The sequence below is a fragment of the Balaenoptera musculus genome, chromosome 14 (assembly GCF_009873245.2).
Source record: "Balaenoptera musculus isolate JJ_BM4_2016_0621 chromosome 14, mBalMus1.pri.v3, whole genome shotgun sequence".
Lineage (NCBI taxonomy): Eukaryota > Metazoa > Chordata > Mammalia > Artiodactyla > Balaenopteridae > Balaenoptera > Balaenoptera musculus.
Window position 1 is genome coordinate 21,312,301 of NC_045798.1, and position 24,551 is coordinate 21,336,851.

Sequence of the window (24,551 nt, forward strand, 5' to 3'; positions counted from 1 at the left end):
CACCCTCACTTCCGCAAAGGGCCTGCCCAGGGGTGTAATTTTAGGGTCGGGGGAGAAGGAAAATCGCTACTCGAGACTGATCTCATTTTACAGATGAATAAACAGAACCACAAACACCAGGGCTGGTGTGGCAGAGCCCCCCCAAAGCTGAAGAAACCCATCAGGAAGAAACCCAGGTGGAAAATTTCTTTGAAAACATTTTTAAAGAGAAATTTATTTGAATATCTTTTGTTTCAGTTTTTAAAAATTTTTAATTAACACACCATAAAATTAACTTTCTCCTGTGTAAAGTTCTCTGTTTTTTAACACATTCGTGTAACTACCTCCACAATCAGGACACAGGGCAGTTCCATCAACCAAAGAATTCCCTTACGCTGCCCCTTGGCAGTCACACCTTTGCCCCACACCAACCTCTGGCAAACACCTATCTGTTCTCCATTCCCTATAGCTTTGTCTTTTCCACATTGTCACATACATAGAATCATAGAGAATGTCACACCTAGAGACTGGCTACTTTCTGTCTGTCTTTGAGATTCACACATGTTGCTTTTTATGGCTAAGTGGTATTCCATTGTTGGATGCGCTACAGTTTGTTTTACCTTCACCCGTTGAAGGATATTTGGATTGTTTCCAGTTTGGGGCGATTTTGAATAAAACTGCTACAAATATTTGTGTATAGGTTTTTATGTGAACATAAGTTTATGAGTGGGATTGCTCAGTTGTATGGTAAAGGTTATGTTTAACTTTTAGAAACTACCAGATTTCCAGAGTGGCAATACCATTTTGCCTTCCACTATGAGAGATCCAATTTCTCACCAGTATTTGGAACTGCCAATATTTTTTATTTCAGCCATTCTGATAGGTGTGTGGTATTAGCGTATTGTGGTTTTAATTTGCATTTCCCTAATGATGTTAAGCATTTTTTTGTGTGTTTAATTGCCTTCCACATTCCCTCTTTGGTGAAGTGTCTATTCAACTTTTTTACCTGTTTTTAAATTGAGTTGTTTTCTCACTATTGAATATTGAGAATTCTTTGTATATTCTGGATACAAGTCCTTTATCAGATATGGATTTGTAAATATTTTTCCTCAGTCTAGCTTGTCTTTTCATTTCTCTTAAAAGTGTATTTTGCAGAGCAAAAGTTTTAAATTTTGATGAAGTGCTACTTACCAGTTTTTCCTTTTATGGATCGTTGTTTTGATGTCACGTCTGAGAACACTTTGCCTAACCTAATATCACAAAGATTTTCTCTAATGTTTGAGAGTTTAAAATTTTCACTTATTTCCATGATCCTTTTGTATAAGGTGTGAGGTTTAGTTTGAGGTTCATATTTTTTCATGTGGATGTCTAATAGTTTCAACTCCGTTCGTTGAAGGCTGTCCTTTGTGCATTGAGCTGCCTTTGCACCTTTGCATACTCTTCATTCTGTTTGATACGTGTCTTTCTCTTTACCGATACCACACTATCTTGATTACTGTAGCTTTTATAGTAAGTCTTACCTTATACCTAATCTTAGAAGGTGTTCAGTCTTTCACCATTAACTATGATGTTAGCTATAGGTCTTTTTGTAGTTGCCCTTTATTAGGTTAAGGAAGAGTTGGAAAGTATTCTCTATTCTATTTTCTGGAAGAGATATGTGAATTGGTGTTATTTCTTCTTTGAATGTTTGGTAGACTTCAGCAGTGAAACTATTTGGGCCTGTAGATTTCTTTTTCAGAAGGATTTAACAAAGAATTCAATTCCATTAATAGTTAAAGGATTAATCAAATTATCTATTTCATCTTTGGTGAGTTTTGGTAGTTTGTGATTTTCAAGGAATAGGTCCATTTCATCTAATTGTCAAATTTATGCATGTGGAATTGTTTATAGTATTCCCTTAATATCCTTATTAACTGCAGGGTCTATAGTGACATCACATTTCCATTCTCCACACTGATTATTTGTCTTCTCTATTTCTTTGTTAGTCTGGCTAGAGGTTTATCAATTTAAAAAATCTTTTTAAAAAATTACCTACCTTGTGTCTTTAATTTTCTCTATTGTTCTTCCCTTTTCTATTTCATTGATTTCTGCTCTTTACTATTTCCATAGTTCTGCTTGCTTTGAGTTTATTTTGCTCTTTTTTCTAATTTCCTAAGGTGGAAACTTAGATTATTGATTTGATACCTGCATCCCACAAAGTTTTGTATACTGCATTTTCATTTTTGTCCATTTCAAAACATTTTCTAATTTCCCTTGTAATATCCTCCTTAACCCATGTATTATTTAGAAATGTGTAATTTAACTTCTAAGTATTTGGAAATTTTACAACCATCTCTTTGTTATTGGTTTCTAGTTTAATTCCATCAACATCAGAGAACATATGTTGTATGATTTCATTTCTTCTAAATTTGTTAATGTTTACTTAATGATGTAGGATATGGTCTGTCTTAGTGAATGTTTCATACGCACTTGGGGGAAAAAAGATAATTTTGGATAGAGTGTTCAATAAATGTCAGTTAGGACCAGTTGATTGATGGTGGTTTCAATTCTTTTACACTCTTCCTGGTTTTCTTTTTACTTGTTCTATTGATTACTAAGAGAGGAATGTTGAGGTATCCAACTAAAATTGTGGATTTGTGTACATCTCCTTGCAATTCTATTAATTTTTGTTTCATGTATTTTGAAGCTTTGTTTTTAGGTGCATACGTACCTAGGATTGTTATGTTTTCATGGTGAATTGACCCTTTTATCAATATGCACTGTCTCTTTATCCTTCTTAATTTTTTGAAGTCTATTTTGTCTGACATTAACATAACCACTCCAGTTTTGTTTTAAGTAGTGTTTGCGTGATACGTCTTTTTATATCCATTTACTTTTAACCTAAAGTGTGTTTCCTGTAGACAGCATGTAGATGGGTCTTTTTTAATATATCCAATTTGTCTCTTAATTGGTGTGTTTATGCCCAAAATATTGATATTTGGATTTAAGTCTACCATTTTATTGTTTTCTATTTGTCCTTTCTGTTTTTCATCCCTTTATTTCCCTTTTCCTGCCTTCTTTTGAATTATTAATATTTTTAAGTATTCCACTTTAATTTTGTATAGTTTTTTTTAGAGGTTGCACTAGAGATTATAATATACATATAACTTTTCATAATCCACTTAAATTAATATCTTACTACTTCTCACTGCTAGTCATATTGGGAAATGTATTAGTTTTCTCTTGCTGCTATGACAAATTACCACAAACTTAGTGGCTTAAAACAGCACCTTTTTATTACTTCACAATTTCTATAGGTCAGAAGTCTGGCTGGGCTTGACTGAGTCTCCTGCTTAGGGTCTCACAAGGCCAAAATCAAGGCATTTCCTAAGGCTGAAATCATGTGTGTTTTTTACTGGAGGCTCTGGGGAAGATTCTGCTTCCAAGCTTATTGAGATTGTTGACTGAATTCAGTTCCTTGTAGTTGAAAAAGACCTCACTTCCTTACTAACTATCAGCTGGGGGCTGCTCTGTTCTCCTAGAAGCTGCCCACAGTCCTTTTAATGCTTTCCATGTGGCCCCTCCAAAAATAGTGGGTTGAGTCCCTCTCATGCTTTGAATACCTCTGACTTTTCCTTCTGCTGCACCTCTGAATCCAGCCAGAGAAAAATCTCTGCTCTTAAGGATTCATGTGATTAGACTAGGCCCACCCAATAATCTAGATAGTCTGGATTTTAAAGTCCATAACCTCAGTTACATCTGCAAACTCTCTTTTATCATGTAAAGTAACGTTCACATGTTCCAGGGAACAGGGCATTTGGCAGAGGTGGATGTTCTGCTTATTACAGATAATTTCTACGGATCTGACTTCAAGTTTGCTGAATTTCCTCTGCCATTCTGCTACTAAGGCCATCTGATATATTTTCAGATTTTGATTAATGTATTTTCTTAGTTTAAAATTTTTTATTTGGTTATTTTCTATATCTTCTATTTCTCTGTTGAGACTTTCTATATTTTCATTTCTAAGGTCTTTTTCTGATAAGTCCAACATTTGGGTCATCTCAGTGTTTAGACTTTCTTGGTTCTTTGTATGCAGAGTAATTTTGGATTGTATCCTGGTCATTTTGAATATTATATTGTAAGACTCTAGGTCTTGGTTAAATCCTATGGAAAATGTTGAGTCTTTGTTTTAGGAGGCATTTGATCCATTTAGGATCAGTTCTGGTCTGCCTCCTGTGGTCTGTTAAAAACAAGACAACAGGCCCCAAATGGAGTCACTTATGCTAAGCCCCACATCACCAAACTGAGACTTAACTACAGTTTCAGCTATCCCAGAAATGGAATATTAAACCAGTCAAACAGGAATCACCTGATCAGCACTAGTTAGGTAATCTGCCTGATAGACCCCTGCCATCCCCTAAAGGAAAGTAACCTTGCAATAACCAATGCGATTTTCTGCCTAGAATAACTTCCTCGTTTCTGCTCCCTTTTGCCTATAAAAGTCTTTCATTTTGTACGGCTCCTCAGAGCTCTTTCTGTTTGCTAGATTGGATACTGCCCAATTCATGAATCACTGAATAAAGCCAATAAGATTTTTAAAATTTACGCAGTTGAATTTTGTTTTTTTAACAGGGCCATAGTTCAATTATCAGTTTTCAAAACTTTTGCAACGTAAGTCAGATCTGCCCTAAGCTTGTGCCACCCAGGGCCCAGTCTGAAATCTGGGTGGTCTGCATAGTAGTTTCATTCTCAAAGTCATTGGAATACTGTTTAGGGTCAGATCCATACATGTGAGCCTATGGGATCCATTTCTCAAGCTTCCTCCTCTCCACAGTTTCTCCCACACTCCCCAGGTTTCAACACCACCCTTTCCCTGGTCCTCCAGCTAGAAATCAGGGCTTTTAGTCTCCCTGCTCTCCTGCATACATTCTGTGACCGGTTCTGCTCTGGGACAGGTGACAGGACGAACAGAGAGAAAAAAGCAAGGGGATTCCTCCCCAGCACACACACCTTTCAAGCCACAGTTCTTTTGGTCAGACAAAAGGATTCCCCTCCGAGTTTTAGGTGCTTTCCCGGCTTCCACTGTTACTGCTACTTCTGCTGCCCAGTTTCAACTTCAATATGAGGCTTGCCCGGGGACAGGACTATATGAGAAAAGAACAACAAAAAAAGAGATTTCCCTCACTCTTTATGTCCTGAAGAGGCCTTCCTTCCTACTCCTCAGACCAGAAAGACAGGGCTGCTCTTGGAATTCTTTCTTTCCATGTCTACTGCACAGTTCCAGGATTCACGCTGCCTCTGAGACCAGGCCAGCAGATACAGGAGCAAAAAGCAAAACAGGAGACCGCCACCAGATTGTTTATACTCCAAGTTCTGGTTCCCTTTCCCAGTCCGCCTGCTACCATTTCTTTTTCAGAGTCCTCAGAGAGCTGCTTCCTGCATTCTGTCCAGGGTTTTTATCTGCATTCAGTGGAAGGACAGACTATGTTTACTCCATCTTAGTCAGAACTGGAACCCTAAGAAATGTATTTTTAAAACTACATACTCATTTGTGGAAAAAGGAAAATAAATACAGTCCATCTACAATACTATCCTCAAGCAGTAACCAAGTCAACACTTAGGTATTGTGATATATTTCCTTCTTTCTATGCATTTTTTTTTGTTCATAGTTGAGAAAATATAATTTTGGATCCTCTTTTTTAAATTATTCTTTCAATATTCAGATTTGGATATGGCAGGACCAGCATTTCACATCCCAAGTGGAAGAAGTTGAGGTTGAAAGCTCTTGAGAGGGTCCAAGTCCTTTTTTGCAAACAGTCTACTCTGTTCCTCTGGATTCAGAGTAGAGAGGCTGGATCTTAGTTCCCCGACCAGGGATCAAACCTGTGCCCCCCTGCAGTGGGAGCGCGGAGTCCTGACCATTGGAATTCCTGTCACGTTGGAGTTTTAACGCAATCCTGTAAGAGGGGAGAATGAAATGTCCCTCACAGCCCAACAGCCTGGCTTGGAGCAGAGATTCCAAGCCTCTGATTTCATGAACTTTTAACTTTCCTACTCCAAAAGTACAGAATCACTTTCTTTCTTTATGATGAATTAAAGTCAATTAAATTTGGTGTGAGACGTTTCTGTGAAGTTCATAATACCCTGCCAGATAAACGGTGGCCCTGAGGATTTTCCTGAACAGCCTCTGTTGAGGTGGTGATCTCATTACAAATCTAGGGACAGGTAGCTCTTGACCCTGAAGCACACAGCCCTGCTTACCTACCTGGGATGCTAAGTCCAGATGCACTAAGAATCCATCAACCACCTCTGGACTGAGGACTTACGTCACACAGGAAGGAGCTTGGGATGAGAGTCGAGAGGTGAGGATTCTCATTCTGCTTTGTGACTTCAGGCAGACCCTGGAATTTTTCTGGAATTCTGCCTGTAAAATGGGAGTCACCATGCCATCTGGGGTGGCCATAAGAACGTGTCCCACAGGGCTCCGATTACAGGATGCAATACCGAACAAGGGCCCCGCCGTGACACTCTGAAATCCATCGCCATGTTTATGCTGAGACTAGACTTCCCTCAGGCTCCCTCTAGCCAATTCCCCAGTATAGCAGAGATACTAAGGCAGGCCCGGTCCTGGGAGACATGGATTCTTCTGATTGGCTTCCTTGCTGTCAGCTGTGTGGTCAAGAACGCTTCCCGCCAAACTTCCTTCCCTCTCTCCTCCACTTGCATCACAGTCTGATGGGCTCTCCTAGCCTTCCCAGCCCCCTTCCCATTTTCTCTCACAAATGTTTGCCCTCATAAAATCCTTGCACTTTTAATCCCATCTTGGTGCTTACTTCTCAGAGGACCTGGACTAATACACCATCCTACTCCCCCTCTCACAGGTGCCAAGAGACACTCAAAAGCAGAAAGATTTAAATACACATAAAAGCCTCTTACCACAGATCTTTCTAGACTTCCCTTGGCAAAATATCTGTAATGCCTTTCCCCTGAAGAAAAAAATGTTTTGCTGACCGAGCTGGGGAATATCCAGCAGACACCCCCTGTGAACCTCGGCCGGACCCCACACACCCCTATAACCTCACACCCTGGCTCTGTTCTTCACAACAGAGTGGGGAGCAAGGAACGGCAGAATCCCAAGAATTAGGAGATGAAGACCTCGCCCTGCTGCTCCCTCTTTGTGCAAGATCGCTGTTATGGTCCGAAAGCTGGTGTCTCCCTAAAATTCACATGTTGAGACCTAATGCCCAAGGTGATAGTATTGGGAGGTGGGGCCTTTGGGAGGTAATTAGGTGATGAGGTCATGAGAGTGGAGCCCTCAAGAATGGGATTAGTGCCCTTATAAATGAAGCCCTTATAAATGAAGCCTGTGACCCAGAAGAGGGCCCTCACCCAACCATGCTGGCACCCTGATCTCAGACTTCCAGCCTCCAGAACTGTGAGCAATAAATTTCCATTGTTTATAAGCCACCCAGTCTGTGGCATTTTGTTGTAGCAGCCCAGTGGACCAAGGCCATCTCTTTGGGCTTCAGTTTTCTATGTGTATAAGGGTTGAACAAGATCTGTGGTTTTCACCTGGGAAACTTGGCAAAGGTGTGCGGGTTTCCTGGTTCATCTAGGGCAACTCTGCTTTGGCTTATTTGATATCGGGCTCCAGCATAAGAAGCATGGACAAGGGTTCTTCCACCAAAGAAAGTTTAAACATATAAAGAGAAGTGCCCAGCCCAGGCAGCAGGTACTGCTGAGCCAGAATCTACCCACTGGGATGCTGGCAGTATTCGGAGAAGGAGGGAGGGGGCACATGAGGGTTGTGGCAGTCAGGAGGGGGCAGAAGGAGGCCTAGGTACTGGAAGGCTCCATCAGGCACAGGGAGCAGGGGTGGCCTCATATAGCTGGAGAGGTCACGGGAAGTGGGCTTGGAAACATCAGAGAACCAGAGCTTTACCTACCAGACCCAGGAGCCCAGGCCTTCTCCTTGTCTGCAGTGGGGAGCAGAGGAAGAAGCCTCCAGCCGTCACAGAGACAAGCATTTGCCAAGCGCCTGCTGTGGGCCAGGATTGTATAGTACTGTGTCAGGAAGGATTCAGAAGTGTAGCTGATGAGATCCCACCTGGAGCAGGAAGCTCCCAGACTCATTCCGCATGGCCCCAGGCTGTGTCCTCACTCACTCACTCAACAAGCTGATGTGGTAACCAGCCTCAGAGGTGACCTCAATGATCTCAACTGACCTCAATGATCCCCTCCTCCTGGTGCATGCCCTTATGTAGTCAAGGTGGGAGGGCCCATATTGAATAGGGTTGACTTGTAACCAATAAGACATCAGAGAAATGACAATAATTTGAATTAATAAATGAAGATTAGAGAAATGAGTGTGACTTTTGAAATCGGATCAAAAAGGACATTGTGGCTTCTTGCTCTCTTGAATCACTCACTCTGGTGGAAACCAACTACCGTGTCATGAGTACACTCAAGGAGCCCTGTGGAAGGGCCCACATGGCAAGGAACTGAGGTCTCCTGCCGACAGCCATGTGAATGATTCATCTTAGAAGTGGACCTGCCAGCCACAGTCAAGCCTTTATATGACTGCAGCCCTGGCTGACATTTGACTGCAACCTCATGAGAGACCCTGAGTCAGAACTATTCCACTCAACCACTCCCAAATGCCTGATCCACAGAAGCTGAGATAATTTATATTCATTGCTCTCAGCCATAATGTTTGGGGATAACTTGTTACCCCAAATCATACAAGTGATGCTACTCTGCACCACGCCCAAGACACGGGCCCCACTGTCATCTGCTCAATGGACCACAACAATAGTTCTTCCCTTGTCTCCCTGCCTCTTGTCCCAAGCCCCTTCAATTTCTCCTCCACGTAGGATCCAGACTAAACTGAAGGGCCGTTATCAAAAAACGTTTGTTGTTCCATCACGGTCCTTGTCTGCTCAAAACCTTCCATGGCTCTCCACTGTATTTTGCGTTATTTCTCAGAAGTATTTACAACTGAGCAGGAACGGTGTGATGGTGGAGTCCCTGGCCTCCCTGAGCTGATTTGGGAGCAAGAGTCCTTGTTTACCCTAGCCCCCTGGAATGACAATTCAAGGCTCCCCTGGGGAGGGTGGGAGGGGCCCCCTGGCAGCTGGGGCTGAGACAAGGCAGAAGCTTTGTTCTGAATCCACAATGGCAGGATGCCCAGCACAGACCCAGCTTCCTCCAAGGCAGGGTGAGGGGGTGGGAGCTGGGGCGAGAGCATGCCCTGGGGCCCTCGATGTGCAGGGGAAGCCTGGGGGTGGGGGCAGCAGGGGAAGTCTTGGGAGAGGAACTGGGAGGCGTTTGTAGTGAGCCAGTCCGCTAACATGTCTCGAGGACCTGTTAGGTTCGTGAAATAAAATTCATGTCTAATGGCAAGACAGGATAAACCTAAACATATAAAATTCTTCTCTGCCTTTTGGCCTCCTCTCTCCCCACACTGTGCATTGTGTATCTGCATTTATGCATCGACCAAACCTCCCCCATCGGCAGGAATACCCGCTCAACCATAAAGAGCAACATTCTTCCAGCATCCAGGCAACTCCTTAAAAGATAACACCCCTTCCTGAGCTTGTAAGGGGTCACATGACCCACCACGATGATGCTTAGATCTGGATTATGTAAACTGTCAATAATATGTCATTTGATGTACAGCCCTCTGTCTTAAAAAAAACTTACATAACTGTGCCTGGACTGCTAACGGGCGGAACAGTCCTCAGAGCTTTCTGAGATGCTCATCCTGGGTTATCATCCTCAAATTGGCTCGAATAAAATTTCCGTTTCTTTCTTAGATCGACTGGTTAATTTTTCATCCACAAGTTTCAGGCACTGTCGCTAAGCACTGGGCATGTACGTTAGCCCCTGCTGCCTCCCAGAGCCAGACGGGGTGAGGCTCTGCCGCTGCCCCCACTTAACACACAGAGCCACAGGAGGGGAAGACTCCCGCCCAAAGTCACACAGCTCAGACACACCAGGGCTGGGGTTTGAACCCGGGTCCAAACACTGCTCTTGACTGGTATTCTCTCCCGCCTACTCCATCCACGCCAGGCTCTGTGCTGGTGCTGGGGAGACAGCGGTGAGCAGGCAGTTCTGAGAGTGGGATGTGCTCAGGGCCCTGCCTGGAGAGGTGCAGGGAGCTGGGGTGAGCTTTGTGGCTTTCAACCCAGCCTGGCATGGGGCAGGGCAGGGGTGAGGGTAGGGAAGAGACCCCCCCCACGCCCCCGAAGGAAGGTGACATCTGTTATCCAGAGATGGCTTCCCAGCGCGGACTGGGTACAAGGAGGGAGGCTGGGGAGGTGAAGTGTCTCGCCCGAGGAAACAGAACAAGTGAGAAGCAGAGTCCAGAGGGCTGTCAATGGGAATCACCTGATAAGCCCTTCCCTGTGAGTATCCCTGTGAAGCCGGCAGAGACCAGACAGGTCAGACAGGAGAGAAAGGGGGCCAGGACACAAACCCAGGCTTTCTGACTGCCAGGCCAGTGCTCACTGTGCCCACTGCTGGCAGGGGTGGTAGGGAGGGCTTTAACTCTGACCCTGAGGGAATCACCTCAATGCTGGGTGGCCCCCAGGTCAAGCACAGCTCCAAGTCCCCCCACTCTGCCCCCACAACCGCCAGGGGCTGGCTCTGATCGGATGGGAGGCTCACTCTAAAGCCAAGCATTCCCTGGGGCCCAGGAGCCAGGGCCAGGGCGCTGCAGGAGGCTCCTACTATTGGCAGGGGGCTCCTTGAATGGGGAAGTGTCCTGAGGACCAAGGAGGCCCTATCCACCTGAAGCCATTCATCCTCTGTCCTGTCTGGCCAAGCCTCAGTGCGGAGCCCGGAGGTATCCAGGCTGCACCAGGACAGGGCTGGGCCGGTAGCATCTCTGAGTCACAGGGAGGGTGGGTGGTGAGTGACTCAGCCTAGGACCACTTCCCCTCCGCAAGATGGGCCTGGGCTGAGGCCAGAGCCAGGAAACCCTGCGCCTGTCCTGTCCGGGCCGGGTGCCTACCAGGCCCTCACTGCCCCCACCCCCAGCCTGGGGCCGACCCTCCATGCAGCCCTGTCTAGCACTGGCTGGCACAGTAGTCCTCCACGAATTCTGGCTACGTGAAGGAATGCATGATTCCTCCCTGAGTCCCAGGCCCCCGAGACCCCAACCCCGGCCTGGTCTAGCTCCCATCCTCCCATTTTCCAGATGAGCCTAGAGCCTCAGAGAGAGTGGATGACTAGCCCAAGATAGGGACCAAGCCCACTGGCCCCATCGTTCTCTCTCCTCCCTGGGCCCTGCCTACCAGGCTCCTCACTGGAATCCTCTCCACGGGGATCATCAGCCCATTTTGTAGATATGGAAACTGAGGCTCAGGGAGGGGAGGTACCTACCCCAGGTACACAGTGAGGCAGGCGGAGCAGGATTAGGCCCCAGGTCTCTCTAACCCAGGCAGGGACCTTATGGTTTTTAACAGGCGGCCCCCAGCAGAGGCAGGTAGGTGGCGGGAGTTAAGTGCTTACAGCCAAGGGAAGGATGAGATGTGATGCAGCTGAGTCCGGCCAGCCCTCCAGGTGCCCCCACCCCCCAGTGCTCCTCCTTCCATGGAACCACCCGATTCCTTGCCCTCTGCGCCCACAGCCCTGGGCATAGCCCCTCGTCCAGGCCCTTCCTTTCTCAGGCTTCTTTTTTGGTTTTTCTTTTAGAGGAGGGTTGCATGTTTGGGTTTTCACCCCCAGGCAAGGGTTTCGCCATGAGAAAGGGAGAAGCAGATGTAGGAAGTGAACAGCAGACAGGGGACCAGCACGTGCAGAGGCTCCAGTGGGGAGGCTTGGTGTCGGGGGGGGTGGTACCTGAAGGAAGCGGGTGCAGATGGAAGGTGGAGCCCAAGGAGGGGAGAGGGGAGAGGGCAGAGGAGCCTGATGAAGCTGTGGGGCCAGGCCCCGAGGGCCCTATGGTCTGGGGCAGGAAGCTCTGACCTTGTCCCAAGAGCGGTGTGGAGCCACAGAAAGCGTGTGTTTTAGGAGATGCCCCCGGGGCTGTGGGAAGATGGCGTGCAGGGGCCGGAGCAGAGGGCTGGGGTGGGGGCCTGGCCAGGCCCTGGTTGGTAAGGGAGGGGGTCCTCGTTTCCTTGTGGGCAGCTGGCAGCCATCGGCCCTTGGCTGCCACCCCGAGGAATGACACAGGTGTACAAGCAAAAATAGTTTATTTGAGGACGGAAGACCCAAAATTGGGGGGCCCAGGGCTGAGGCCACAGCAGCTGCCTGGAGTTGGCACAGACGACCCCAACTCCCTAGGGAAGCCCAGCAGCAAAGAAGCCCTTCCCTGGGCCTCCTAGCTGCCTCCCCCATTTCCTGGAGGAAGGATTGTGCGACCCCTAACAATCATCATAATCATCATCACCATCATCATCATCTTCTTCATTAGAACACGGTGAGGTTTTCAAAGTTTGGCCAGCAGTTTTCGGCGTAGTAGTTGATACTAATCGTAATAATTACTCTGACAAGCACAGTGACTGTGCCGGGCTTGGACCCACCATCCAGTGGTGAGTGGGGTCTCTGATAAGGAGAGGCAGGCAGGGACAGGAGGTGGGTCTCTCTGGGAGTCCCCATTCCAGCCTCCAAGGTGGCCCTGCAGGAAGACCCACCTCCCCCAACGGCCCCAGCGGCTGCCCACTCTCCCCGTTTTCCCATGGCCACTGGCCAAGGCTGGATTCAGGCTGAGGCAGTCCCGCGTGGTCCCTGTGCTCCCTCAGGTCTCAGAGACCCTTGCCAGGCTGGTCCCTCCGCCAGAAGCCCCGGCGGGCAGCCCAAGAAGCCAAGAACTCGCAGTTGTGGTAAAGGAACATTCCTGAAAGGGTGAGCGCAATGCCCACATAGCTGAGGGTGCTGAGGCGGCTGCCAAACAGGAGCCGGGAAAGGACGAGGTTGCCCACGACAGTGAGGTTGCCCAGGACGTGAACAGTGAGGGCCGAGGTGAGGGCCAGCAGGGAGAAGCTGGCCAGGTTGTAGAGCACAGACAGGAGGCAGCTGAGCAGGATACAGGCCCAGAGGCGGGAGTCGGTGGGGGCGGGCAGCGGTGCCACACCAGCCTCCAGCACCAGGGCCGCGCCTGCCAGCAGGCAGAAGCTGGGCAGCGAGGTGGCATACAGCAGGGTCACCGCGTCCAGCCTCTCCTCCTGCAGCAGGGCACCTGCAACCAGGACAGCAGCCATCAGCACCCGGCGCGAGACAACCCCCACGAGGCCAACCCGGCACGACCTCCTCCTCTGCCCATCCTCCAAGAAGCCTGCCTGCCCCAACCCCTCGGGTGGAATTAGTGGCTCCCGCTCTGTAACGGGAAGGTCAAGAATCCAGAGTCAGACTGCCTGAGTGGTGACCCCCGTGGTGACCCGGGTCCGCTCCTGACTACCTGTGACCTGGCACTTAACCTCTATAGGCCTAGGTTTCCTCACCTGCAAAATCGGAGGATAATAAAACCTTAAATATGCAGGGTTGTTGTAAAGATTAAAATAGATAATGTACATAAAGCCCTTAGAAGGTAAGTGGTCAGTAAATGTAGAAAGATAAGATAAATAAGCGTTATCACCTACTCCTCCCACAGGCTGAAACAATAATCTGCTTGTGATGTCCCACTGATCAATAAACATGAAAAAAAAATTCTTCAGGGGCTCCCCAGGCCCTGGAGAAAAACATCCTGGGCTCTTAACCAACTTTGAAGGCCCTGAACCAAGCGGCCCCGACCCAGCTTTCTTGGCTTCAGCCCTTCTCGCACTCTCAGCCCCACAGTGCAGCTCCCACGCCAGAGTAGGGACAGGCCACCAGCAGGCCAGTTCTGCCACTTACTAGCTATGTGGCTTTTAGATTAAAAAAGAGAGTTTGAAATAATAAAAACCGTTTGAATCAAATGTTCGATCACTAGATGACCATTGGGATGACAGGGAACAACAAGAAGGTCATTGTTTGCTCCCGGCTGTCACTCACTGTCTATCACTGATAATCAGCATCTTTTGCTACCAATGCTGGGGCTTGTTAAGATGAATCCAGGACACAGAGGAAACCTTAGTCTTTGCAAGGAAAGAGGGGATCCTACCACCTTGCACATGTGTGCCTTCATGTTACCACCCAGCTGGTTCACAAAAGCAGCAGTGCCCATCATAAAATCACACCCGGCTCAGATGAGATGATAGTACTTGCATGAAGGCAACGAGACAGTTTTTGTGGAGAGAGATGAGTCATGGCTCCCCATACCCTCCCAGGGCTCTCTGAGCCTCCATGCATTTTCTGACACACACTTTCCAAAGAGCCACAGAGGTGCTTACTCATAGGCTATGCTTAGAATAGGAAATCTTATTTCTCTCTCGATTTCATTCTGATGTTTTGGCTTTGTTCTCTAGGCAACAGTCCCTCTGTCAAGCATTTCTAGAAATGAACAGATAACTGGAATGGCTCCTGTTCGTCCGCTCCAAATTTAGCACCATTACGAGCTGCCCGTGGCCTGCGTGTTAAAGGTGCGATCACTGGAAGGTGTTTAGGATTTCAGGTGAACTTCACCTTTGGCAAATTTCACCCTCTGAGAGGCAGCCAGGCAGGAAGGTCCTAACTTTCTCCCCCTGCCCGTTGCGCCTGTTCTGCATCCCACCCAGCCCTCCGCCTCCCTCTGCTGCAGTCCAGGGAAAGAGCAGGGATCCTCTGCCAGAGGCCACCCACCCGGGGTCCCAAAATGCCAGCCTGTCATCCTGCCTCCTCAGCGACGCCTCCTCTGCCAGCTCCCACCAAACCCTGCATTTCAACCTCTCCTGGGACTTCCCTGGAGGTCCAGCGGTTAAGCCTCTGTGCTCCCAATGCAGGGGGCATGGGGTTGGGGAACTAAGATCCCGCATGCCACACGTGTGGCCAAAAACAAACAAACAAAAAACAAACAACCTCTCTTCCTCCAAAGACACTTTTGTTTCAGCATCTGAACACGCCAAGCTTCGGTTACCTGTGGACAAAATGTTCTCTAGACCCCATTCCGCTGGCTTCTGGCTTATCCCGTCTCTGCTCCGTCACGAGCTGTGTGATATCACACAAGTCGCCCTCTCTCTATGCCTGTCCCCTCGTGGGAGCATGGGCAAGGTGTCAACATGCCCCTCACGGGGGCCTGTGAGGTGCTGAGCGCAGGGCCTGGTGCCCAGCAGCAAGTGCTGGCCACAGCAGCTGTCACCATCCCCCATATGCTGCCCCCGCTGGCTGACACCCGTGCCCTCGCAAGCCCTGCTTCTCCCTCCCAGAACACCCCTTCCTACTCTGGCTGTATGAAGAGCTGGGCATGGTGTGGGCACACAGTGAGGGCTCAGCAAGTGTTCGCCACTATTATTACATTATAGTCACCATCACTGCCTGCCTCCTCCCCCAGGCAGCCTTCTCTGGTTTCCCCTAGAAGTAGCCACCCAACCACAGCTATGCCCACCTTGGCTCTAGCACTTCTCCCCTGCCTTGTGATCTCTACTTCTCCCCAGCAGCCTGAGAGCTCAGCGGGCAGGGTCAGGCTGTTCCCTCATGCGGGTGGATGTAGCTGAGGACAAGTCTCAGCACGCTGGCACCCCACTTCCCAGCCATTCTGTGAGTGGGAAGGTGGCATCACTCCTCTCCCCATGTAGCCCCCCAGGTCCACAACTGGCTCAGGAAGGAGAGAAGCTGCTGGACCTGCCCATGGCTGCTGGGCACTCCTCTTTCTGGACTTTCATCCTCTGCGCCCATGGAGTCTGCCCTCAGGGAAGGAGCTGGTGTCAGCCATTCACACTCTAGTCTAAATTTGGCCCTGATGACTTTCCTGGAAATTCTGGCAGTAGAAACCTCTTCTTGTCCAAACCCCATCTCACCCCTTATCTCCAGTCTGTTCCTCCCCACCTCTGCTGGGCTCCCATCTCTGTTGGTGGGGCCTCCAGCCTCCTAAGCTCCCTCCTTAGCACGCTGAGCCAAGAAGTTTAACCAGCCTGCCAAGTCTGCCATCAGACCATTAATAAATCCACCATTTAAGGGGTACCTTACCTGGGCCAGGCCCCAGGCCATGTGCTGGGGACATGGAGCTGCCTCAAAACCAGGCCATGCCCTCTCAGAGCTCCTGTCTGGTGGAAGGCAGACAGGTAAACAAGAGGCTATAATACAAGGCATGTGGAGTCCTGATGGAGGAAGCAGAGGATGCTGTGGGAGCCTGGAGCAAGCATCCAACCCGCCTCAGGGGCAGGCAGGAGACAAGGAGAGAGCTGGCAGAGCCAAGGAGCAGCCTGATGCCAGGCACCTGCCACCCCATGTCCATGTGCCCGAGGCCTGGCCGGCCATAGCCTGTCCTGCAGGCTGGGGCTCCTCCTGTGTGAGAAGCGCTGGGCCTCAGCAGGCGTGATGTGAGCCTTGAGGCTGGGGCCTTCCCAGCCTTCTGGCCCTGCCCAGGGCAGGGTACAAGGTCAAGTTTCCCACTGACTCATGCCCAGAGCTCAGGTCCCAGCTCTCATGTAACCTGAAGGCAAAAATAGAACTGGGCTTTGGTCCCACCTCAGGGCCCTGGAGGATGGGTACAGGGACTCTGGGTCCTGGCTCCGATGACTGCAAGGCAGGGCTGAGCTCTGACTTCAACCTTCCCTGGCTGCAGGCTGCCCTAACCCCAGCCCAGGGCCCTTGGAGCAGCCCCTTCTCTCTCCCAGGCCTGGGTCACAGGATCTCAGAGCTGCAAGGGAGGGAGACCAAGAAAGCCCTGGGACTATCAGCTCTGACCTCCTCCACCAAACAGATGGGGAGACTGAGGCCCAGACAAGATCCAGATCTCCCCTTCTGCCCAAGTTTGCCCAGGAAGCACGAGCCCAGGTGTGGCTGGAACCCAAGCCTCCTCAACCTGAGTGGGCGCCCTTGGGTTGAGGCAGAGAGATGGTGGAGGCTGTGACTCAAAGGACCCTCAGTAGGACAGGCAGGAAGGTGGTCTCCACCCTCAGGCAGAGTGATTTAGCAGGGTCTAGGCCTGGAGCCTCCACCTTACCCTCTGTCCAGAGCCCCCAACCCCCTTTCATCAGAGCTGAGGTCCAGAGCCACATGGACTAGGATTCCAGTCCTTAGGAGCTGTGTGACTGTGGGCAAATCATGAACCTCTCTGGGTCTCAGTTCCATCATCTTCTAAAATGGGGATGAAGGTGGTGGTTGCCATGACGACTCAAGGTCAACACCTAGCATGGGACCAGTTACACTGCAGCTCCCAGTAAACACCAGCCCTTCCCAGACTGAGCAAAAGCCCTCGACTTCCAAATTCCAGCTCATGGCCTTGCCCTCTTTCTCTTTCTCCAGTCTCCACTATCAGGCCTCCCTCGGGTCCACAGCCTTATGCCACATCACTCGGACGGCATGAAGTCTGCCTGCCTGGGTTCGAATCTTGCCTCCGCTGCTCACATGGCCCAGGGCAAGCCCCTCTACCTGTCAAATGGGGACAATATAGTGACTTCCTTGATCAGGTATGGAGATCCAGGCTTGACAAAACATGGACCACAGATCTATGGCAGCCAACTGGACGAAACACTGGTTGGGCCTCTAGAGCCTAAGTCTGGGGCCTGGAACTCACTGAGCGGTTGGCCCTTTCTGAGCCTCAGTTCCTGACTCTTCCCAAGCCATGCGCCTCAGTTTCTTTATCTGTAAAACTGGATAATGGCCATAGCCCCTCACAGGGCCACCCAGGCCACACTCCCACCCCGAACCCCACCTCCTCAACCAGTGTCCTGGGTACTCACTCTGCTGAACGGACTTGAGCCCACGGAGGCAGGTGGCCGCCAGCAGGAAACCACAGCCAGCTGGGGGTGTCCGGAGCTCTCCGGCCAGGCTGCAGGCGGCCCCCAGGCAGAGCGGGCCCATGGCGGCGAACTGCAGTGGGTGGTGGCGGCGGCCGAGCAGCAGCGCGGACAGGGCCAGCGTGATCAGTGGCGTGGTGGTGGTGGCCAGCTGCGCCAGGTCCAGGGGCACAGCGCTCAGGCCCACGTTGCCGCAGGCCATCGAGGCGCCTAAGGTGAGGCTGAGCAGCAGCACTTGGCGGCGGGTGCGGCCGGGCATGGGGCGCCGTGCCCCCGGGTGGCACGCCAGCGCAGCTGCCAGCATGTGCAGCGCCGAGAGCAGCAGGGGCCGCCCGAAGCCGTGCACCGTGAAAATCCACTTGTTGAGGCTCGACATGCTGGCTCCCGCCAGCAGCCACACCAGCGCTGCCACGGCCACCCAGGCCCGGCCAGGCCGCCGTAGGGCCTGCGGGGTGTCAGGGGGCCACTGAGGGGACGCCCACCGAGCACTGCCAGCCACCGCCACTGCCTCAGCTGAGGTCATCCTGCCGTCATGGCGCTCCCGCGGGCAGCGGCACATCCGTACCGGTGGGGCCGGGGCAGGAGGCCGGCTCCCCAGCGACCAGCTCTGGGCCACCAGAGAGCCCCACTTTGTATCCCGCTCGGTCTCAGGTGAGGGCACTGTTTCTTGTGCCCGGCCTGCGGCAGCCGAGGTCCAAGAGCTATGCTGTGTCCCCGGCTCAGGCAGGGCAGAGCCTAGGTCGCTTCTGCTGGGATGCCAGGCTCCCTGGTGCTGAAGCCTGGCCTAGTAAGCGCCGGGCACCTCTGCCCCGTGCCAGGCAAAGTCTCCACTCTTCTCCCCTCCTAGCGCCCACGTTATGCTTACATGGAATTCTCCATCCCTTTTCTCTTCAGTCCAAACCCCACGTCCTCCAGCGTGCTCAGGACAGGCCTGCAAGGGCGATCCGGGCTCCCGCGCCCGGTGGTGCCGGTGGTCCCGGTGGTCGGGCTCGCTACCTCCGACAGTGCCCAGACCCCGCGGCGGGCTGACGCGCCGGCCTGCGCTGCGGCCGGTGTCAGACGGCGAGCTCGACTCAGCTCGGCTCGGGCAGGGCCTGCGCGCCAGCTCCTTCTCCCGGCGGCTCAGGCTGCGGCGGGATCTCTCGCCAGGTTCTGGCGGAGAGCGAGGCTCTGTGCTCTAGGCCCCGCCTCCGCGGCAGCCCCTCGAGCCTCACCCGGAAAATTGGGCTGAGCCCCACGCGCCACCTCCGGCCAGGCTCCGCCCCCGAAGCCGAGAGGGATGTCTCGCCCCTCCCCCACGCCGCCCGCTCGCAGCTCCTCCTCCATCAGCCTAGCGTTACCTCCATCAGCAGACCTCCTCCTAGCTGGAGTGGTCAGCCTGTCGTCCCCCCTCCCCACACCGGTGGGGGATCAGGCCCCTCCCCACCCAGCGCCAAGGCAGGCCCTCCATAGAGATGAACACAGGGCGGGAGACCCTGGGGTATTTTTCTGAGGGAGCCTGATAAAAAGCCCTAGCCTCTCAGGAGATTACATTTTCAAGGACACCCTCCCCCCAGGAGACCTCATCCTAGGACCAGTCTCGGAACCACCCAATCTCTGGCCACAGTTATCCCATGGGGCCTCAGCATCCGGAAGAGTTGGACCACGGGGCCCCTTAATACCCCTCGCTCGCCCCTCCCTAACCCCAACACCTCCTCCCTCTCCCAGCCCAGGGCGGGCCCCCTCTAGGCAGGCAGAGGGAAGCTGAATCACCAAGACCACCCACAGCTGCGGAAGCAGGGTCCCGCCGGCCAGCATCTATCCCTGGCCAGCAGCCCCTGTCCCATCCCCTGGGCGCTCAGAGCTGACTCATAGCTGAAATTCCTGGGGTCCACCCTCTGCCCCCATCCCTGGCAGGACAAAGAGCCCTAGGTGGGCTGGGAGCCAGAGCAGCTGCCACTAAGCCTTTGCCCTTGCATCGGTGTTGGGTAAACAGCACAACCCAGAGCAGGACAGGCTGATAGGGATTCCAGGCTGGGCCCTGGCTTCTCTGAGCTCAGGAGTCCAAGTGTGCAAGAATCACTGCCCACTGTGAGCCTCTTTCCTGACGTCCAGCTTCCTTCTCTGTGGAAGCTCCTTCCCACTGGGACACGGTTCACCCCTAGCCTGTCGTCTGACCAGCAAGTCCTTGATGGAGGAACCAGCAACCTGTCTGGAGAAACAAGACCTCAAAGGGAGACCGCTCACCTCCGTCCACGGCGCCCTCTGGTGGTCAGAACACAGAATGGCTGCAAGTGTCCCCTAATCCCCATCACAATCCTTGGACTGGGATTAAAATTCCCCAGCCTCACTACTGATTCAGACCTGCTGAATTCAGATACCCTCTGGTGGGCCCAGGGATGTGAATTTTTTTTCACTTGCCTCTGGTGATTCTGACACCCGCATGAGCCTGCAAATCACTGCTGAATAGTCCAAATTGTAGGGCAGGAGATTTCCAGGTGAAAGACCAAAATATGCAGGTATTTAGATGGGGTTTTTCCAGGAGGGGTAGTGGGAGGGAAACTGAGCCAGCCAAGGGGGCAGCCCCCCTAGCCCCACATTTCCTGAAGAGGAGGAATCAGGGCCTCTAAGGGTTAGATTCTTTTTGAGATTTTGTCAGTTTTCCAGTTAAGCTTCCTTTAATTAAAAAAACAGCAATTAATTAAAAAATAGTAAACACCCCCCCAATCTTCTAAGAGCTGAGCTACTGCGGAGTGGTAGGCAGTGTCTACACCTCCTCCAAGACTGCCAAAAAGCACTCCCACCTGCCCGGCCTGGTGAGGGGTGAGCTATGAGGAATGAGGATTAACCAAGATGAGGCCTGTGTTGGCCTTGGTGGGAGGGAGAGAGCTGTACACCCTTGGGGGGGGGAGGGGGGCAAGGGGGAGGCTGAGGGCAGAACCCAAAGCAGGGATTGTGCAGCTTGAGTGGTGGTGGGGGATTCAGACCAGGTCTACCTGGCTCCCGAGCCCCAGTTTTTAACCTGCCTTGACCTGCAGGCAGCAAGACTCTCCACAGGATGTTCCCTTGTGGGAGAATGGCGGGGGTGGGCACCCAGCTTCATAGAGGGCAGCAGGGGCTCCTTCGCACCCCTTGGGGTCCACCTGAAAGCCCAGAGCAGCCCCGAGCAGCCTGCCCCTGCCCACAGGCTCTCACATCCCTCCGGTCTGGGTCTGAGTGCTGCCCTTCACCTGCCGCCCCCCACCACTGCTGCAGGAAGCAGGTGATTCAGGGCGGGACCCTGGGAGGCACCAGGAGGGAAGAAGAACACATTTCCAGCAACTGAGCTGCAGAGGCTTGGGACGGGTCTCTCCTCATGTCGCTGCATGTCTCTAGACCAGTCACTTCACTGCGGGGCCTCAGTCTCCCCATCTGTGATCTATGATGAGCTCACAGGCATGAACGTAAACCAAGGCGCCACCCCACAGTTTTGAGTTAGGAACAGGCTGCGCGAGGGGACGCGGCTTGTCTGGAGTCACACAGCTCTAAATGCAGGCCAGACGCAAACCTGGGCCCCCATTCCAGGGGGGCCACTGCTTGTCAGACTCTTACTGTGGACATGACTGTCCTCCCACCCATGCCCCTTCTCGGGGTCCCTGCTGATGGAGCCAGACTAGACACATGACCCAGGGCCCAGAAGTGGGCTGTGCCAGTCAGACCCCTTTCCAGGCTTTGGGACACAGGCTAAGAAGATAAGAGGGCCTGGGGAATTAAACTGGAAGTCAGCAGAGTCACTGCTGGGGCCACGTTCAGAGGAAGCTGATGGAGGGGGAGGACACGGAGAGGAGAGAGCCTGAGGGTAGTGGAGGGATGGAGCCCTGAGCCCCAACTTCCATTTCCCTACTGCCCTCGGCTGCCCTTAAATTGGTGGGCTGAGTCTTTTCAGCAAATATCCTTTTTATTTTATTTTTTTTGCCACCCCGAGCAGCATGTGGGATCTTAGTTCCCTGACCAGGGATCAAACCTGCGACCCCTGCAGTGGAAGCATGGAGTCCTAACCACTGTACCGCCAGGAAAGTCCGTCAGCAAATATCCTTTGATTTGAGCAGGATTCAGTAGCTCCCTGTTGCTCAGAGCCAAACACATCCCGACTAAGACAGTTCCTCCAGAGGGAGGATCACATCCAGACTGTGGACGCTGAAAGCCCAGTGCAGGGGTGCTCCCTTTAGTTAAGTCCACCCTCCCCCTAGCCTGGCCTGGGACCTGCCACAGCTGGCCTCCCCTATATGGGAGGGGCCCTGGCTTCCTCGGGAGGTGGGGAGGCAGCAAGGCAGTGCAGGGGCAAGGGCTGGGGTCAGTGGGTGGGGACCTTGGCTCTGACACCCACAGGCTGTGTGACCTGAGGGAAGCCGCAGGTCTCTCTGAGCCTCCACCCTTCTGTGAGGAGAGGGTCCCAGGGCAGGTCCTGAATCCTCTCTAAAGTGCCCTCTCTAAAGGCCGAGATTAAGAAAGGACAGGTGAACAAGCACTCTGGGGATCTGGGCACAGACATTTCACCTTCAAAACGGAGGCGGCTTTTTCATTTGGCTTTCAGGTACTTGGATGTCTATAAAGCATTTTTTAAATCGCTTACTTCCCCTACTTGCCCAGACCCTAAATATCGGAGGAAGAAGCACATGTTTATAATCCATGGCGTGGACGGCTCTGTGAGAGTCACTGTGAAACCTGACATGCTGTCAGAGGGCCCCTCCAAGGGCAGACCCCCTTCCTAACCTCAGTGGGGTGGGGCTTGTGGTGTGCCCGCCTGGCCTGAACCCTACTTCCCAGAGGGCAGCCCAGAGCCCAGGCCCTCCCACAGAGAGGCAGGGTCCCCACCCCACTGGCCACTGAGGCCTGGGGTGACGCCTGACTGTGCCTTGGGGAAAAGCTCTAGGGTCCTGGGCCTTCAGTTGCATTTGGACTCTACCATGTAATCCTAACAATTGCCAACTAAAACTTGTCAACTGCCATTTGCCTCTACAAGGATTAGGTCACTAGCCCCTGTAGCCGCTGACCTTCAACACACCCTGAAAGGAGTTCAGGGTGGAAATCAGGAATGAGGCACTCTGTGCTCTGGGAAAAACAGGCAGAACAGGCAGATATTTTTAGGAGAAGATTTTATGAGCCCAATTCTTGCATCTTCTCTTATCTAGAAAAGCACTAAAATCATTAATGGAGCCATCTGCTCCTGGAGACTAGCAGTAACCTTCACGAGACGAGCAGCAGGTCTCTGCCAAAATGTACGCTTGACTACATGTACCCCCTTCGCTAAGATCATATATAGTGCTGACCCCTCCCCTACCTCTTCAGAGCAGTTTCTCAGAGCTATCTGAAATGCTGTCTCCTGGGCTACTGTCCTCATTTTGCCCCAAATAAAACTTAACTCGCTACTCTCACGTTATGCTTTTTTTGGTTTGTTTTTTTAAGTCGACACAATCATGAAAGCCCCTGATTTTCAGTGTTTGAGTGGAGGAGCCAGGAGGCTTCCCCAGGCCAGGTCTGTCTGTCTCCTAAGCCACGCCCCCCCACCACTCTCCCTCTGTAAAGCAGAGAGGAAAATAGAAACATCGACAACCTCAGAGTTGTGCAAGAGAGCGTCCAGCAAGTACAACGCTCCCAAACAGTAATCAGCATCACCACCGCCAGCACCGTTCCTGTGCACCCCCCACCCGTACCCAGGAGAATGCTCACCCCTCTCCTCTGCTCCCCACGGGCCTCTCTCCCCCTTCTCTGCTCCCAGCCCCCGCACTGGCTCCAAGCATGAGGCATCAGGACCCTGGGACATGTGCCAAGTCAATTCTTTAATCATTTTGGAGGTGGGCTGACAGCAGCCCTGCAGAGCCCTCGCCAGCTGCTATGCTGCAGTCGGCTCTGGGGCAGCAGCCCCGATGGAGTGAAGAGTGGAAAGCTAGGGCCAGGGCCACAGAGCTCTCCTTGCGGGACCCCCATCCCAGAGCAAGCAGTACTCACAACGCCAGTGGCCCGTGGCCTCCTCGTGCCAAGGAGTCTGAGATGCTCACACTCTCCAGCCTATGAGTGGCCTTCACGGGACACCTGCGGGGCCAGGTGGGGCCAGACCTGGGCAGACAGACCTGCCGGGGAAGGTGCTGGGCTCCCTGCTCCAGGGTGGGCGGTGGTTTAGGACCCCCGCAGGGGTGGTGGCTGTGGCGATCCGGGGACAAGTGCACAAGAGGAGGCAGCAGGGTCAGGCGTGTGCCTGTTACAGGGATGTCTGAAGGGAGTGCAGAAGCCCAGGAAGTGTGGGAGGCAGCTGGGGTGGTGAGCCTGGGGTCTACCGGCCAACCAGCCTCAGCTCGACGGCTTCTCCATCCCTGGGTCTGTAGTCGGCAATACCTGCAGAAAGAGTGTGGGATGGGAGTTAACAGGGCGGAGTGTTCCCCCCACCAACCTCACCTTCTGGACCCCTGCCCTGAGGCCATGGTCTGTAAGATGGCCTCAGGGCTTGGTGGTGGGAGACTGGGGGCCTGTCCAGAGCCAGTCTGGAGACTCTGAACTCAGTTGTGACCTCAGGGTCGCTGAGACCCACAGGCTCATTTTGCAGTGGAGGACCCCCAGAGGGTGTGGGAGGGTATGGGACAGCACGCCGGATAACCAACATGGGGCCAAAGGAACCAGAGACCCTGACAACACCTGACCAGCAGGGTCACTGTCTTCATAGTCCCCCAAAGGGCCTTCAGGAAGAGGGACCTGCTCGGTGTGGTCTGGGGACCATGAGTGAAGTCAGCCTTTGCTCACTAGGGACAATCCAGGCTCCAGCACGACACCTCGGTCAAGCCC

The 24,551-nt window shown here is 52.2% G+C and overlaps 2 protein-coding genes across 4 annotated transcripts in view; both read right to left on the minus strand.

Annotated features, from left to right (window-relative positions):
* Window positions 1–12,138: 12,138 nt before the first annotated feature.
* SLC35E4 (solute carrier family 35 member E4) lies at window positions 12,139–18,628 on the minus strand. Its single transcript, XM_036874356.1, has 2 exons — window positions 17,700–18,628; window positions 12,139–13,141 (listed from the first exon to the last, which is right to left on the minus strand). Exons 1-2 carry the CDS (start codon window positions 18,313–18,315, stop codon window positions 12,708–12,710), a joined length of 1,050 nt encoding a protein of 349 aa, XP_036730251.1. The 5' UTR covers window positions 18,316–18,628; the 3' UTR covers window positions 12,139–12,707.
* A 4,907-nt stretch (window positions 18,629–23,535) lies between these two features.
* The window catches only part of TCN2 (transcobalamin 2), a 44,893-nt gene continuing 43,877 nt past the window's right edge, over window positions 23,536–24,551 (minus strand). For all 3 annotated transcript variants that reach the window (XM_036823394.1, XM_036823393.1, XM_036823392.1), the window contains one exon: window positions 23,536–24,107. In XM_036823394.1, the coding sequence (XP_036679289.1) occupies window positions 24,046–24,107 (62 nt within the window). In that variant the 3' untranslated portion in view covers window positions 23,536–24,045. The remainder of the gene's footprint in view (window positions 24,108–24,551) is intronic.